This window comes from Rutilus rutilus, assembly GCF_951802725.1.
Source record: "Rutilus rutilus genome assembly, chromosome: 12".
Taxonomy (NCBI): Eukaryota; Metazoa; Chordata; class Actinopteri; order Cypriniformes; family Leuciscidae; genus Rutilus; species Rutilus rutilus.
In genome coordinates this window covers 9,844,826-9,862,991 of record NC_140217.1, presented here as the reverse complement: position 1 = coordinate 9,862,991, position 18,166 = coordinate 9,844,826, and the positions used below count along the sequence as shown (strand labels likewise).

General features: G+C 36.5%; 1 protein-coding gene across 3 annotated transcripts in view; it reads left to right on the top strand.

Moving 5' to 3' along the window:
• Window positions 1–18,166, top strand: part of dock9b (dedicator of cytokinesis 9b) — a 169,928-nt gene that overhangs the window by 147,779 nt on the left and 3,983 nt on the right. For all 3 annotated transcript variants that reach the window (XM_084425011.1, XM_084425010.1, XM_084425012.1), the window contains exons 32-50: window positions 442–549; window positions 661–772; window positions 905–1,023; window positions 3,769–3,883; window positions 3,963–4,029; window positions 4,130–4,177; window positions 6,629–6,765; window positions 7,510–7,616; window positions 7,714–7,851; window positions 8,432–8,614; window positions 9,607–9,720; window positions 10,025–10,240; window positions 10,463–10,520; window positions 11,848–11,954; window positions 12,774–12,896; window positions 13,875–13,988; window positions 15,378–15,524; window positions 16,613–16,823; window positions 17,960–18,150. In XM_084425011.1, coding sequence (XP_084281137.1) covers window positions 442–549; window positions 661–772; window positions 905–1,023; window positions 3,769–3,883; window positions 3,963–4,029; window positions 4,130–4,177; window positions 6,629–6,765; window positions 7,510–7,616; window positions 7,714–7,851; window positions 8,432–8,614; window positions 9,607–9,720; window positions 10,025–10,240; window positions 10,463–10,520; window positions 11,848–11,954; window positions 12,774–12,896; window positions 13,875–13,988; window positions 15,378–15,524; window positions 16,613–16,823; window positions 17,960–18,150 — 2,415 coding nt within the window. The remainder of the gene's footprint in view (window positions 1–441; window positions 550–660; window positions 773–904; window positions 1,024–3,768; window positions 3,884–3,962; window positions 4,030–4,129; window positions 4,178–6,628; window positions 6,766–7,509; window positions 7,617–7,713; window positions 7,852–8,431; window positions 8,615–9,606; window positions 9,721–10,024; window positions 10,241–10,462; window positions 10,521–11,847; window positions 11,955–12,773; window positions 12,897–13,874; window positions 13,989–15,377; window positions 15,525–16,612; window positions 16,824–17,959; window positions 18,151–18,166) is intronic.

The following is an 18,166-nucleotide window of genomic DNA, read 5'->3' as shown; positions in this document are numbered from 1 at the left end:
CTTATGCTCCCCAATTCATTATTTATTTGATCAAAAATAGAATAAAAACAGAAAATATTGTGTAACTGTTTTCAATTTTAATATATTTTAAAATGTAATTCATTCCTGTGATGGCAAAGCTGAATTTTCAGTATCATTGTCTCCAGTTTTCAGTGTCACATGATCCTTCAGAAATCAGTCTAATATGCTGATTTGGTGCTCAAGAAACATAAAAAATGTATTATTATCTATTTATCATTATGTATAATGTATTATTATCTTGTTTTGGATATTTTGTTCTTTCCCTATAGGAACTGTGCTTGTGTGCCTATTGCCTTTTTTTTTTTTAAGTGCCCAGATGCATTGGCGAAATTTTCACCGAGTGAGCTGACTTGCCTTAAACAGACATTGATTTTAACTGGTAAATAGCTAACCTATATTTTTTTGTGTATGATTGTGCAGAGTCAGCAGGCCAGGTTGTCGACACTCTATCTACCCTTGTTTGGGTTGCTACAGGAGAACGTTCACAGAGTAAATGTGAGAGACACGTCTAATTTTAACACCAACCAGGTGAATCATCTTTTTGTACTTTATTTTCTCCTTTACTCTCTCTATTCTTGAGCAGCTTAGATTTCACATGCCATCTGAAATGTTAGTTTGAACTCTGTTATTTCTCCTCAGAATGGGCGAGATGAACATCTTGCCAGCATCTCTACGGCAACACCCCAAAAGCCTGTTGGTAACCTTGACAACAGCCTTCATAAAGATGTATTTGGGGTCATCTCAGGAACTGGTGAGTGATGACCAAATGAAAAACATTCCTTTCCAGCATGTCAGGCCTTTCACCTGCTAGTATTATTGAGATTATCAACAGATGTTTCTGTGAATGATCTTATTATATGAATTATGTTTCTTCTGTGCGTAGCCTCTCCTCACACCTCCACGCCTAACATTGGTCCTGTGCGCCACGCTGACTCTCGAGGTTCTCTGGTCAGCACAGACTCGGGAAACAGCCTCCCTGAGAAGACCAGCACCCTCGATAAGGTAAAGTAGAATGACAGGGATGTTGTCTCTCAGGCCCAAAATAATCTGATTCACTGCCTTGTTTAAATATAATCTCCTACTTTCATAATATGTATTGTAAAAATCCCATTACAAATAAAATTTGACTTCACTTTGTCTTTTAAAAACAATATTAAGTGGAGGCATAAAATGTTCAGTTGGGAGGGATTGTGGGGTCTCAGAGGCCCTTTATCTGAAGCTGTGATGTATTCACTTTTCCACATGTGTCTAATACATTACTTGTGTGAAATGTGAGGTCATAAAACATCTGTTATACTACTATTTCTCATTCCCTGGGTCATTTCTATGTAACAATGCCAGAAAAGTTCTGATTTTTTCATTTGAAATGATATCACATTGTAGTCTCCCTCAGGGCCAAATCTTAATAATCTCAGAAGAACTGTACCAATAGTTATTTTTGTTTAGTAACCTTACCCGAAAACAACTACATTATTTCGACCCTGTCAGAGTAAGTTTGAAATTCGTATGCTTTACAATTCATGTAAACCATAAGATTCATAATATATAATATATTAATTAATATATCACAGTATAATGTGGTACATATACTGATATTTCTCTTTTTTTCATGTTTTATGCCAACTCTGTTAGATTGTCAGGGTTTGGAGGGTTTAGGGTTGAAGGTTATAATAATTGTCTTAATTATCAAAAGTCTTTGCACCATAATATCAAAATGTCAATATTTTCGTACTGATCACAGATTATTTCCCTCATAGAAGTGTGAGTTGAGAAACGTACTTTTCGTTTAAAATAAATAAAAGTATTTTAGAATCAAACTTAAACATTGAAATCATAACATTTTCATTTCAATAAAAGCAAAATGTACTGGGCCCGGTTTCCCGATAACGCTCACTCTTAGCCTGCTAAGAAGACTCGAAAGATATATCTTACCAAATTTGTTTATTTTCCTAAGTGTGTTCCCCGAACTATACCTTAGGAAGCCGCTTAAGATATACCTTCTTACGTGGGACGTGACCAGGCGCAGTCCGTGCCAATGGTGCTGAATTGTTTGAAATCGATGGCTCGAGAATCAATTATTCTCTCGTGCAGGGGCTGTTTATGTGAAAAAGCGGTCATCTTTATAAAAGAAGCACTTCAGAAATAGTTGAAATTTCAATTTATTATGATTATTGGATATTATAAAAAATAATTCAAACTATAATAGCCTATAAAAGCGTAGCCTACATATTTTAAAATTGTAACATATAGCCTATTGCTGCCACAATAACCTTTTCAAAAATTTACGTGCCGCCTTTTCTTTCCCATTTTTGTTCGCTGAGGTGGAGCTGCGATGAAATATTGTTCTTGTGTAAATACTTTCCAGCATTTCAGTAATAAAAGTTTACATCTTGCGTACGGTGCTCGGCAGTGATCAAAAAGGATTTAAACCATGAATTTTGAATCTCTTGTAAACTCGGAGATGTGGATTCAGACGGCAATTAAATTACCACACGACCTGTTTGTCAAAAAACAGAAGGTACTAATTTGGCCAGGGCCAAAATTAATTTGGCCACTGATATTATGGATTCGGACGGCACTAAAATCACCGACTTACCCCTGTAAATGTTTAAAATACCGGACGAGCCCATGAGAAACAATATTAGCGTCCGAATAGGACTTAACTGACAGTAGCCTATGCTTTCACTGGCCTTTAAAAGAGCGTTTTAATTCAATTAATAATATTGTATAATAATATAATTAAAAATCTAACAACAATCAGTGTAATGACAATTTTATTCTTTGCATGAAAACACTTGAATTAGCCTAATTTAATACTTTCTGGGTGTATTAAAACTTCAGAATTATATTCATTTAGACCTGCAACAACGCTAAGAGAGAGCTACGAATGGTCCAGACCAACCTTACGAAAGTGTGACTTACAAAAGATATACTTAGCGTACGAACGTTTCGGGAACCGTCCCATAAGGTTAAGAGAGAGGTTAAGGAATAGGTTAAGAACTACTTAGAGATAAGAACGCTTTGGGAAACCGGGCCCTGAACATTTTTTGTTCATTATAACCCCTTACAATGTCTTGAGACGGAATGGGTACATGCAAATATAATCTTTCAAATTATATACATTTTTATATTACTCACTAAACAAAGTTAAATATATTGAAATATCATGAGGACACAAATGACCTCATTGTGGCTTCATTCAGCTGGATTTAGAGTGATGCATGTTGCTGTTGCTCATAAGTTTCCCCTAACCACTGCTAACTCTTATCCTCCCCTCTTGACCCTAACCTCTGACCTCTTAGCCGAAAGAGAGATTTACACGTAGACACACCCTCACCGTGTTGCCCCTCCCCCTTGAACCAGAGGACTCCGCCCCTCTCAGCCGAGCAGCCAAACGCGTCACAATGGATTTCTCACTGCTCTCAAGCCCCGCCCTCTACGACAACGACACTAACAGAATTACTGACACCATACAAGTAGAGCAACCCTAGAGTGTCCCCGTCTGGGGAGTGTGTGTGCTTTCATCTCTTTAATCTTTTATAGTTTATGAGGGTGTTGCATGTCTTTCTCATTGTATTTTTCCAGCTCTGTGCATGTGGTGGGGTGTGTGTTTTTTGCACACTTAAAGTCATTTAGGGGTGAGCAGTGAATGATTCCTCTGCTCAAAGCTTCTGATAAAACACAGTGTTCTGTGATGTGATATTTTGTTGTGTCTTACATTATATATTTTATGTGTGTGTATGCCAGACTCAGTCAGCCTCTGCTCTGGGTAGCTCTATGCTACGTTGTGATAAATTGGACAGAGAAGAAATCAAAAACCTGCTCATGTGTTTCCTCCATGTCTTAAAGAGCATGTCTGAAGGTAAGAACATGCACACATGACTAATTTTCAAAGTCCACTTACTCTCATGAATTTGTTCACTTTTGACTATTTTTTCCAGATGCCTTATTTACATACTGGAACAAAGCCACAACCTCTGAGCTGATGGACTTTTTCACTTTAGTAGAGTAAGTCATCTAGACTGGCACTAATCACATCAGAGCATTGAAGTCCTGTAACTTAATACTGAGAACTCAGTTCATTTCTCTCCCTCTCTCTTACACACAGAGTGTGTCTACATCAGTTCAGGTATATGGGGAAGAGATTCATCGCCAGGTAAAAAAAAATGTTTTGCTCTTAATAGTCAAAAAAAATTATCGTACACGTTTTTGTGTGAAATCAGAAAAAAAGTCATATGTTTGTTAAACAGGATACTTATGCCAAAACAATGAAACAAAAGTATCCTAATTAGGGCTGTCAATTTGCATTAATTTAGAATCATTATTTTTAACCATTATTTATTTAAAAAATAGTATTACATCATTTGTATTAATTAAAATAATATTAATAATATTTTATTTATATTTTATTCATACTGTCTTAAATAAATGACTTATTATTTAATTATAAACTATATTCCTTATAATTATATATATATATATATAATTGCAAATTGTCAGAGAAAGGTTTTTAATACTATTATATAATAATACTACGGTTATTATAGTATTTTAATACTAATTTAATAATTATTTGTTATTCTTTTAATATTTATTTCTTTTTCTTGTCATTATTGCCTGTAAACACAATCATGCCCATAAAATACTTTAATTGAAAAATGAATAAGAAATAATTCACAGACCAGTGCTAGGCTTATGATCAGTGATATGAAAATAAACAAACAATATGTGTACTTCTAAAGCCACTTTTTCTGCTGTCTATTCATCATAGTGGCAGGCAATTTGTATTTGAAGTATCCTCATCTGCTAAACCTTTGTCAGCAATTATTGATAAATGTGATTCATTGTGATTCATTCATTTATTAAAATCAATCATCTGGATATCATGAATAATGAATTCAATTAAAAATTTTAATTGATTGACAGCCCTAGTTCTTTACTATTTCTTTACAAATGATTTTACCACTTATCTTCTGTCGAACCAGACATATAAATGCAAGCTCAATATAACCACTGCTGCTATCTCATATCTACTTGTCTCTCTCTCTTGCCTTTAACTCACATGTACTCACACATACATGTATACATACATACATACATACATACACAGCATCAAATCCTACACTATCTATAATCCTACCTTGAATGACGCTACTCCTTTATGTGTGTATATGTTTTATTGGCTGAAATGCTGGCGAGGGTTCAGTTAGTCAGTGATACTGTAGCATCCTGGCACCCCTAAACAGGGTAAGAGCTGTGTGCCTTTGAGTGGCCTTCACTAACAGCATGCTGACTCATTCAACTAACTCACTGCTCTGTGTGTATGTGTGCTGAGGCATTTCCACATTCATGCTTTCTTAGTACCGGTAGTCTAACAGCAGAAGGTGTTGTGGTATCATGTTTAGCTATTTATCACCTGCATGTGTCCATTAAACACAATAAGTACAATAATATCCTCACACCTATGCACTTAGTGCTTATATCATCATGTTCTGCTCTTTGTCCAGTGGGCAATCAGTCACATGACTAATGGATGCCAGCATCTAATGTACTGTATTAACATCTATTATGAACCATCTATAATCATGAGTATCAATACAGATGTAACTTTGTGGCATATACATATATTGGCTAGTTAGATAATGTGACGTGTGCGATATATAGAAGTATAGAAGTTAACTATAGTGAATGCAGATGTTTTAAATGGGTCATATCATGAGAAATCTAATGTCCTCCCTAGTCAACAAAACCATCGATTGAAGCTAATCTGCAAAAACAGCTCCTTCCATATTTCAATCCCACCTTGATAGTTTGTGCGGTGCATTTTAGCATGGATTATTTTGGGAACTTGTCATAAAGTAATGCAAGCTTTGCAAAGAGGCTATTATTGATGGAAACTGTATTGACTTGTCAACAAAACTGCTGATCATAAGCCTGTTACTCATTTCAAAGAAGCATTCTCATAAAAGTGTTTACTTCCGTTGAAAAGTTTGGGGTCAGTAAGATTTGTTGTTGTTTAAATAAATAAATACATTTATTTTCAGGGGAGTATTCAATTATAATAGTACAAAAATTCTGTTTCAAATAAATATTATTTTGAACTTTCTATTCATCAAAGAATCCTGTAAAAATTGTCATGGTTCTTTAACATTGATAGTAATAGGACATATTTCTTGAGCAGCAAATCAGCATATTAGAAGGCTTATGTGACACTGAAGACTGGAGTAATGATTTGCCATCACAGAATAAATTACATTTTAATATATATTAAAATACAAAATTATTATTTTAAATTGTAATCATAGTATTTCACAATATGAATGTTTTACTGCATTTGTATTTATTTATTAAAAACAGCCTTGGTGAGCATAAGGAAGAATTTCTTTCCGTCTTTCCGACCCCAAACTTTTGAATGAGACTGTACAGCCCGTTTAATGCTAAAAAAAGAGGGTGGAACGTGGTCTAAAAACCCTTCACCAACATTATACTCTATGTGGACGTCAGGGTGAAAAAAAATTATATCAATGATATGACCCCTACATGTATTTTTATACTGTATATATGTGACAGCTTACTAGACCTCTCATAAGGTTTTGTTTTTCCTCAGAAGCCAGGAGGGGGTGGGGTTTATAGCTCCGGACAGGAAGTCGTTGACTCTTCCTGTGTCTCGTAACAGAGGGGGCGTCATGCACACACGCTTACACCAGCTGGGCAGCCTGGAGAACGCACACACTTTCAACCACAGTAAGACACAGTAACACGCATTCATTTCTTGATCACTCCTCATCCTTCACAGCCTATCTAAAATGAACATTTAGAAGAACTTGATATGCATTGACAATCATGAAAATTACACTTTGTATGTGTATGTTTCAGTCTGAGAATTTGTTCTTGGGATCTTTGTAGAATAACCGGTAAGAGCTTCTTGGGTTTCAAGGGAACCAAAACAGCACCATGCATATTTTACACACGTCATCCTTTGCACAATTTTGGCACACCTTCACTGCAGAGTAAATTAAGTTTTGCAGTCCAGTGGTTCTCAATCCTGGGTTCTCAACACTTCCAGGACCACCCAGCAAATAGGGAACATTCTCAGAACTTGGGCTAACATTCTTTCAAGGTGCACTTAAAGTTGTTCGTCTAACATTTTTCAAATGTTACTACTTGTTTCAGAAACTTCAGACAACATTCCAAAAAATGTATTAAATGTAATGTTCCCTTAATATTTGCATTACCAAGAAAAAAATGGTTTTAAAACATTTGAAAAACTGGATGTTTAGAGGACATCCAGAAATAACGTTTTTATAACTCAATGGGAATGTTAGCAAACCATTCTTCGAACATATTTGTGTTTGCTGGCCTGAGAACCACTGATGTAGTCCAACCAGAGAGAGTAAGAAAATACTGAGAGGCCAAAGCAGCTTTTCTCAGTTCTGTTCAGTTTAGTTATTAAATGATATGATCTTTCTTTTCCTCTTTCTCCTCCAGCATCTTGCCACGGTGATGCTGACGCGTGTCTCCTGGAGGCTAACGTCTCAACGGAAGTGTGCTTGACTGTGCTGGACACACTCAGTGTCTTTATCATGGGCTTTAAGGTACAGACAACAAGTGGAAATGAGTGTTTATTAGTACGAAATGAACAAAGATCAGTTCTTCCCTGAAGCGCTTTCATATTAAACCATGTATCCACAGACGCAGCTGTGTGCTGATTTGGGTCATAACCCGCTGATGAAGAAGGTTTTCCAGGTTCACCTCTGTTTCCTTCAGATCCCCCAGTCAGAGACGGCACTGAAGCAGGTCTTCACCTCCCTACGTACCTTCATTTACAAGGTATTCTTACTGTTGATTCATGGGAAATGGCAGGGAAACGTTGTCTCACAAATGAGGAAATTTTCCGTCAATTGCGGGGAAAGAGATAATAATGTTCTCAAAATGTTAGCACAAAAAAGCCATTATCTATACATCATTCATAGAATGTTTTTTTCTAAAACGTTTTAGTTGGACTGTTGGACATCTAACATCGTTTCAGAATGTTCAGAGAACATTCAAAAGTAACATTACTATAATGTTTGCGAAATGGAATGTTCCCTTAACGTGTGTATAACCAAGAATAATTGGTGTTTTGAACATTCAGAAACTAACATTTTCATAACCTAACATATTTTTGCTAGCTGGTCAGTAAAATAGAATATTTCCTGATATATTTTCTCACCAGCTCTTTGTATAGCATTTCAGTCAATTCACACTTCCTGCCACTGTTTTTTGTATTGCGTTCACAATTGATCACATAATTATGGAATTAAATGTCCAACATGAGTGTACACATCGTGTTGTTCATTTTTATTTTAATAAGCCTCATCCTACACTGTGGCCAGACCCAGACCCATGTGTCTTTTTCTCTCTTTCTCAGTTTCCCTGTACGTTTTTTGACGGCCGGGCGGATATGTGTGCCTGTTTTTGTTATGAGATTCTGAAGTGCTGTAATTCCAAACTGAGCTCCATACGCAGTGATGCCGCCCACCTGCTCTATTTCCTCATGAAGAGCAACTTTGAGTACAATGACAGGAAGTCCTTTGTCCGCACACACCTGCAGGTAAGAGAGGGATAAGAGGGTAATGGGTGAGGTGTCAATCTAGAGCAGCTGTTCCCAACCTTCTTAACTCTCAGGACCCCCAGTGGACAATACTTGAAGGTCCTCAAAGATATTACAGGGATAGTTCACCTAAAAATGAAAATTTTGTCATTGACAAGTTGTTCCAAACCTGTTTGAGTTTCTTTTTTCTGCTGAACACAAAAGAAGGTATTTTAACGAATGTTGGTAACCAGATAGTTGACGGCATCCATTGACTTCCATAGTAGGAAAAAATGTATACTATGGAAGTCAATGGGTGCCGTCAACTGTCTGGTTACCAACATTCTTCAAAATATCTTCTTTTGTGTTCAGCAGAAAAAAGAAACTCATACATCTCATAACAACATGAGAGTGAGTAAGTGATGACAAAATTTTCATTTTTGGGTGAACTATCCCTTTGACGGTATTCAGACTTTTATGTACAGAACCTAAGAGAGGCAATGCATATAACTATGAATAATTAAAATAATTACATTAAATAATTCCAGAACTTTCAGTAATTTAATGTTCTTCAGGGTTCAATAATACATTTAAATTCATTATAAATGATACATTTTCTTGGCTTTAAGATTTTATTAATTTCTGTGACTTTTTCCAGGTCAAGAATTCACACTTTTAAAATTCCCTCAAATATCCAGGTTTTCCAAGACTATGAGAATCCTGGTTCTTAAATATAACCGGCAGTTGTTACAGATTACAATAAAAATATAATCTTACATCTTGATTTTTAGCTTGCTATAAAACTTGTTTTGTCTTATATATAATTTTAAGTAATCTTTCAGCTCACTTGGAAGTTTGATTAGGTCCCTTAATGGGTCCCGGGCCCCTTGGCTGAGAATCACTGATCCAGAGAGCCCCTTTGCAAGTTCATACTGAACCTTTTTTTCCCTTTCAATATTCTGACATAATCTGGCTAAAGTACCTTCCAATGTATTTCGAAAAAAAATTCTCAGGTGGTGATTGCAGTCAGTCAGCTGATCGCTGATGTCATCGGGATTGGTGGGACACGGTTCCAGCAGTCACTGTCCATTATTAATAATTGTGCCAACAGTGATAAAACTGTAAAGGTAAAACCTTCAGGTTAATTCCTTATTTTGTTTCATTTGCAAGACAATAATCTATTTAAAAATAGTCTGAAAGATCAGATTTCAGTATATATATATATACTTTACAGCATTCATATTATTATAGATTGCTATTTGAGTAAGTAGCATCTGCTAAGAAAATCAATGTTAACAATAAATGCTGTTAGAATAACACTGAACACCATAAACTAGTAGATCATCAGCTTTTTATATTCAAATCACATGTATAAGTCACATCAGATGTGACTGTTTGCTCATCCTGCACTCTCTCTTCCTGTTCCCCCAGCACACTGCTTTTCCCTCGGATGTGAAGGACCTGACCAAGCGGATCCGGACGGTACTCATGGCCACTGAGCAGATGAAGGAACATGAAAAAGACCCAGAGATGCTGGTGGACCTGCAATACAGCCTGGCCAAATCCTACACCAGCACCCCGGAGCTGCGCAAAACCTGGCTGGATAGTATGGCCAAAATCCATGTCAAGAACGGAGACCTGTCTGAGGTAAGACAGCCAAATAATGCTAATTAATAAATTAAAGGCTCTTTAAATCCATAAATTACTTAGATTTTAAGTTTTACTTATATTCCTTAATTTCACTGTTTATTCTCTGTATTTTAGTTTAACATTTCATTCAGCATCAGTTTGTTTGGTGGTGCAGTAAATCAATGGTTGGTGGATAACGTGTTACACCAATGACATCATCAAGGGCTTATTTTTCTTTAGGCAGCAATGTGTTACGTGCATGTGGCAGCACTGGTGGCTGAGTACCTGAAGAGGAAAGGTGAGGCGTTCACTAGGGGGCACACTAAACATAGTTTACATGTACTGTACTAGAGTCAGAAATAAAAAAAATCAATCAAGATACGATATTTGGAATGGAAATTCAGATACATTTTTGCCTTTATGAGCGCATTTAAACACACTGTTATCAATCTGTCCAATACTTTGTTTGTAAAATCGTTAATTAAAACGAATGTCACATTTTGAACAATAATGGCTTGTAAAATCAAACATTAAATACAAGAGTAGCTAAATGTATGTTACATGTTCCTTTGGTTTTGTGTTTCTTGCTTTTGTTATTTGGACTTTTATTTTGAAGTGTATTTTCTGTTCTCATTGTTCCCAGTGTTCATTTCATTTGTTTAGTGTACCCTGTAATGTGAGGTGTTTCAGAAAGACAGAGAAGAGGATTCAGTTGCAACATAGAACATTTATTAAAAAAGTAACAAAATAAATCCAATCAAAGGGAGACACAGGCAAGAAAAAGTATATCCACAGTATATCCAAACACGGGGCAAGGCAGGCAAAACAGAACTGATAGCATGATAGCATGCACAGAATAGCATGCACAGAACTGATAGCATGCACGTGGGTATAAATACACAGGGTAACAAGAGGCAAACGAGCAGGTGTGGGTAATCAATCACTATGATAACAAGTGGGAACAAAGTAAAACAGGAACTAAACACTGGAAGTGAACAATGGCAACTGATAATGCACTTCAAAATAGAAGTCCAGATAAAAAAAAAAACAAGCAATACAAAACCAGGGAACATGTAACAGTATGAGATACAGTATATGATATATTAATAGGTTTGGTCAAAATAATGAATCATAAAAACTTTTGGAACTATTTATTAGCAATAATTAATTAAGTTATTTTCATTAAAGAACTTGAGCTCTATGTTTTGGCTGGCTTGTCATTATGTTTTGAAGGCTGTGATAATTGAACTTATTTTTCTAGTATTCAGGTAAAAGGTGATTTAACATTTTCTGTTGCTTGAATGCACGCGCACACACATATATTTATAAAGGTGTCTTGTTCAAGGTTCAACTATATTTTGCAATCTGAATTTCTTTGGTAATCTCTGTGTGATAACAGCACTAATAATGCAGGGTCAAGAAATAGTGCACATGTATGCACACAAACAAACACACACACACTCACATATTATGTAATGTGAACATTCTTAACAGAGGGTATTCTTGAGGTGTGATCTTTCTCTTAATACCTAGTGTGTGTCCAAATGTCTGACCTTTTGTGAAAGTTTTGCAGTTTATTAAACCTGCTTTAACCTATTCCGCGTGCTATATCTTCTCCTTGGCAGGAATGTTTCGTCAGGGCTGCTTGGCATTTCGTGTGATCACACCCAACATCGATGAGGAGGCAGCCATGATGGAGGATGTGGGCATGCAGGACGTTCATTTCAATGAGGTTCAAACCAGCTTGCTACTGATCACATTTATATAGTTCATGAATCACGGCCCCTTAATCCTGCCACTCTCTTCCTTGATGAAGAAGCACTGGAATGAATTCAAAACTCTCCTTTAAAACAACGTCAGTCAAATGTTCTTGTTTCTTATCTAATCAGTATCAATTGCCCCTGTCCAGAGGGTGTGTTAGTAAAGGAAGTCCAGATAATGAGCCCTGATTAGCCCTGAGAGTCCCTCATCACTGTGAATAGTCAGTTTGCGCATTTAATGAACTCTTTGAGTAACATTTACATTTCGTTCGTATCTTTTTTTCTGTGAATGTTGCATTTGGAGGCATCATGTAAGTGCATTGATGTTGAGATTAGGGATGCACCGATATGAAAATTTTGGCCGATAACCGACAATTCTTTTGATTTGAAAGCCGATAACCGATATATTGGCTGATAAATCTAAATCCAATTTTTTTAAATATATTTTGAAAGCCTGATTACAAAAACCAAAGTCTCACCATTAAAAGGCATGTCCCAAACACACAATTAGAATGTTTTCATTATCATTTTATGTAGCCTATATGACAGACTTGTGCTGCACGTTTTACTTAACTGTATTTTCCTTTTTTGAAAGGATTCCAATCATATTTCAAGCAGTTTTTAATATATCGACCAAATTTTCTTATCGGGCCGATAACTATAACATTAAAAATGACGTATATCGGCCGATACTGATATGGTGGCCGATATATCGTGCATCCCTAGTTGAGATACAGTATTGCACATGGGTATGTGAAAGTATGTAATTATATATGTATGCCTATCTGCAGGAGGTGCTGATGGAGTTGCTAGAAGCTTGTGCTGATGGTTTATGGAAAGCTGAACGTTACGAACTTATTTCGGATATATACAAACTCATCATCCCAATTTACGAACAACGCCGAGACTTTGAGGTGCACACACTGTTTATGTATTATTGGAAATTCAGATTTAAAGGGATAGTTCACTTTGAAATTAATTTTTGATATGTTTTAGCTTACCTCAAGGGCATCCAAGATGTAGGTGTCTTTGTTTCCGCAGTAGTTTCAATTTTGATATTTTTAGGTCAAACCGTTCTTGTCTGTCAGTCATATAATGCAGGTCTATGGTCACTGTCTCAAAACACAAGCACAGAGTCCAAATTAAAACAATTCCCCATCGTCCAAATTAAACAATTCCCCATGATGGCCTAAGACACGAAACGAGCGGTTTGTGTGAGAAAACGAACAGTATTTATATCGTTGTTATCTCTTGAACACAGCACACTTCCAAATGATCTGACGGCGCGGGCGGGTATAGATATATACATAGATGTCGCCTTGGCTACGGTTTCGTTCCAATGAACTGCAGTAGCGAAGGCGACATCTAGTGTATACATCTATACCCGCCCGCGGGCGGGTATAGATGTATACACTAGATGTCGCTTGGCTACGGTTTCGTTCCAATGAACTGCAGTAGCCAAGGCGACATCTATTTATATATCTATACCCGCCCGCGCCGTCAGATCATTTGGACGTGTGCTGTGTTCAAGAGATAACAACGATATAAATACTGTTCGTTTTCTCACACAAACCGCTCGTTTCGTGTCTTAGGCCATCATGGGGAATTGTTTAATTTGGACGATGGGGAATTGTTTTAATTTGGACTCTGTGCTTGTGTTTTGAGACAGTGACCATCGACCTGCATTATATGACTGACAGACAAGAACGGTTTGACCTAAAAATATCAAAATTGAAACTACTGCGGAAAAAAAGACACCTACATCTTGGATGCCCTTGAGGTAAGCTAAAACATACCAAAATTTTATTTCAAAGTGAACTATCCCTTTAACATTTACCAAAGTATATACTCAAATGTAGACAGTATGAATGTAGCTTTGTGCTGTTGTGTAGAAACTGGCCCACCTGTATGACACATTACATCGGGCTTACACTAAAGTGATGGAAGTGATGCATTCTGGGAAGAGGCTACTTGGCACCTTTTTCAGAGTGGCATTTTTCGGCCAGGTAAGACAATACAAAGTTTTTACCAGTCCAGCTAACACAAACAGTTTGAGGATTGAGCTGCACAATAGGAAAAATATAGCTGTATTTTATTTTAAAAGGGATCATATCATGTGGTACCAAATTGTCCTTGTTTTTTTTTTTATATATAAAAAGACATTTGGATTGACTCAAAACTTCCTTGCCAGTCCAAAAATAAGGAAAAACTGTTGAAACTGATCTTCATCTCATTTTTTAAATGTTTGGATTTCTGACCAAATTTTTTATATATATATATATATATATATATATATATATATAATATAGTCTTTGTGTTGTTTATGTGTTTTTTCGGTTATCAGAACTACCAGAAAAGTTTTTAAAAAGTAGAGAAGGTAGAAAATGGTTACTTAAAACGAAACTGTTTTAGGCAGGAAATGCACATTACGATTGGAATTCAGGGAGAAAATTCTGTGATAAAAATGTATGATGTGACCTCTTTAAAAATAAGCATTCCTGTATGCATGATAATATACCCTGCATGATAGCTTGAGTCTTGTAAAGCATGTCTAAGTCATTGTGGGTCTCAGTTAATCAATCTTTTCTGCTCTTTTTTTTCTTTCCTAAGGCTGCGGTAAGTGTTGTTGTGGACTGTGTGTGTGTGTGTGTGTGTGTGTGTGTGTGTGTGCTGTCCCACTCATTGTCAGGCAAAATTTTGCTTTGACCATAACAGTCTCACTATACTTCTGTTTGTTTGTCTGCGTGCGTAAGGCTTTTGGTTTAGAGGAGGAGAAGGCCTTTTTCTGTGTGCTGCTAGTTTCCTTCAACCTTCATCAATCTTTAAACGCATAACACATTCTCTCATCTGTAAATCCTGTCATTTCTTCATTCCGGGTTGAGCCAGGCAGCACTCTGACTCATTGTTTACAATGGAAGCCATTTTTAAATGGGTTCGGACCATAAAAATGAGCTAGGCAACACTTAGTGAGCTCTTTCGCTATACGCTGTGCCCATTAACCTCACAGAAGCTTTGCGATTTTATGGCTTGAGCTGTTTCAGTGAAAACACAGTGAAAGCTGCTTAAGTGCTGATGTCTCAAAAGTGTCTATGTCAGAAAACAGAGAATAAAAGATAGCACTGATTATTTAAGGATAACATGAATTCTATGAAGATGTATCTCTGCCTGTTATCTGGATTGCTTTGAAATCATGAATACGTTGGAGGTTTGTTAGACAGTTAAATGTAAAAATGTGTGTCCGTCAGTCATAACTTTTCATTTCCACTTGTGATGTAGAGGTTTGTTGACTGTGAGATTGAAACCAGCTTTTGTTGGCTGTACATTACAGTAATAACACCAACAGTGCATGCATGCGTCACACATAGATTGTGATGGAGATGTTGTGTGTTTTTCAGGGTTTCTTTGAAGATGAGGATGGAAAGGAATATATCTATAAAGAACCAAAATTTACTCCTCTCTCAGAGATTTCCCAGCGTCTCCTCAAACTTTACTCAGACAAATTTGGCCAAGAAAATGTCAAAATGATCCAGGACTCCGGCAGGGTGAGCACGTGCACACTCATATTTTATCAGCATTCTGGGAATAGGTGAAAGCTCAGGCAACTGTGTATAATCTGAGCCTACATACACAGATTACACTAGTAAACACATTCACTGTAAAAAAAAAAAAAAAAAAAGTACTCATGTTGTTGTAAACCTGTATGAATTTATTTTTTCTGTGGAACATGAAAGAAGACATTTTGAGAAAAGTCAACAGGCTTTGTTTGGTTACCAACATTCTTCCAAATATCTTCTTTTGTGTTCCGCAGAAGAAAGAAATGCATACAGGTTTGGAACCACATGACATGACAGAATTTTCATTTTTGGATGGAGTATCACTTTAAAAATGACGGCAACAGTTTGCGTGTCTTATAATGTCATGTTTTCATAGTTTAGCTAAATCAGGGATTTTCAAACTCTGCAAAAACGTTCTTTAAAAATGTAAATATCTTATTTGAGAGTACATCTAATATACATTTCGATGACAAATGCTTATGTCATGGAGAGCAAAGTGCTTTTTGACAATACCACCACGTGATGTGATGAGCACTCATCACATGATCACTCATCAGACAGAAAACATGCATGAAATACACAGACCTCAGCACTAGGTACATGAATAACAACAATGTAACAATCAAATTCATTGAATGTGTTAGGAACAAGAAAGGAATAAACTTATCTTGACAAGACAATAGTTAACTAGTTTAATTTCAATGTAAATGAAACTGGCTAACAGTCAATGTAAGCATATCTGTAATACATTAAAATGTATGTATGGCCCATTGCATGCTGGAAAATAGTCATCATCCACAAAACCATTTTTTGATTTAGGCCTAGTTGCCTTCAAAATGAATCCAGCTCACCTGCTATGCTTGTTGGTTTGACTTCCGAGTATAAAGGATGTAGTAAAATAGAAAAGCTATATTATGATTATTTACTTGATCCAAGACAATTTTTACAGTGTTTACACAAACCCACACAAGAAGTTCATTGCACCATAATACCCAGTGCACTTACAGACAAGTTTTATCAGCATTTTACTGATCTCCTCCCAACCTAACCTTTGACCTTCTCCTCATCTGTCTCAGGTGAACCCTAAAGATCTGGAGGCAAAGTTTGCCTACATCCAAGTGACGCATGTGACGCCGTATTTAGAGGAAAAGGAGCTGGAAGAGAGGAAGACTGACTTTGAGAGGAGCCACAACATTCGCCGTTTTGTGTTTGAGACTCCATTCACAGAGTCAGGCAAGAGGCACGGCGGGGTCGAGGAACAGTGTAAACGCAGGACGGTGCTCACTAGTGAGTGGTCACTACCTCTGACCCCACAATGGTTACTGCTGTGAAAAAGAAAAAAAGTGCGCATGAAACATACAGGAAGAGTGAAGAGATCCTATCTATTTTATACATTTATTTTTTTAATTTACCGATTTATTTGATAAAAAATAAACAGTAAAATTCTGTAATGTTATTACAATTTAAAATAACTGTTTTCTATTTTAACATATCTATAAATGTAATTTATTCCTGTGATGACAGCTCAATTTTCAGCATCATTACTCCTTCAGTGTCACAAGATCCTTCAGAAAACATTTGAATATGCTGATTTGATGTTCAAGAAACATTTCTTATTTATTATCACAGTTAAAACTTTTTTTACTGCATTATTTAGTGTGGAAACTGCAATTGTGTTTTTTTTTTTTTTTTTTTGGATTCATTGATGAAAAGAAATTACAGAAAGAACAGCATTATTTGAAATAGAAACCTTTTGTAACACAAATCTCTTTAGTGTCTTTTTTGATCAATTCAGTTCTTCCTGGCTGAAAATGAAATTTCAAACAAACAAATTCTGACCCCAAACTTTTGATTGACATGTTTTACCTCAATCCATAACATCCATAAATCATTGATTATGTTGTGTTTACTATAAGTGCACCTGTAGACAGGGAAACACGTACAGTGGCCTATGTCCTTTGCCTCCTTATGGTTTAATACATTTATTTCACCAGCTAGTCCAGGAACAATAATCTTTATTACATTTTGTACTTCCTGTATTAACACTGTACACCCTGATCTTGAGCGGTGGTGTTCGAAAACAATTAATCAAAGTCTTCTTAATCTCAAGTTTACTGTTGTTCAGTGCTATAAAAGCAACCAGGAAATTTCAAAGTTTAACCCTGGTCTTCATCCTCTCATAAATGTTCAGATCAGATCTGGCCACTGAGGCAGAATGACCGTCTTTAAGAGTGTGTTGTAAATAAAACACTTTTCACAGTTTCAAGGTCTGCCATCTACAGGGAACGTAAACCCTGATTACTGCACAAACATGAGTAGATTTCAAATGGGACCTTAATGTTTGTTCTTCTAGCCACTCTAAACGTACCATTGCATCCATTTTATGTTTATTTACTCTTTCCTCTCCAATCGTTCTGTTTCAGCTACACACTGTTTCCCGTATGTGAAAAAGCGCATAGCCGTGATGTATCAGCACCACACAGACCTGAGCCCCATCGAGGTGGCCATAGATGAGATGAGCGGGAAGGTGGCTGAACTCAGAGCCCTCTGTGCAACCAGTGAGGTCGACATGATCCGCCTGCAACTTAAGCTTCAGGGAAGCATTAGTGTACAGGTGTGTGAGACACAAA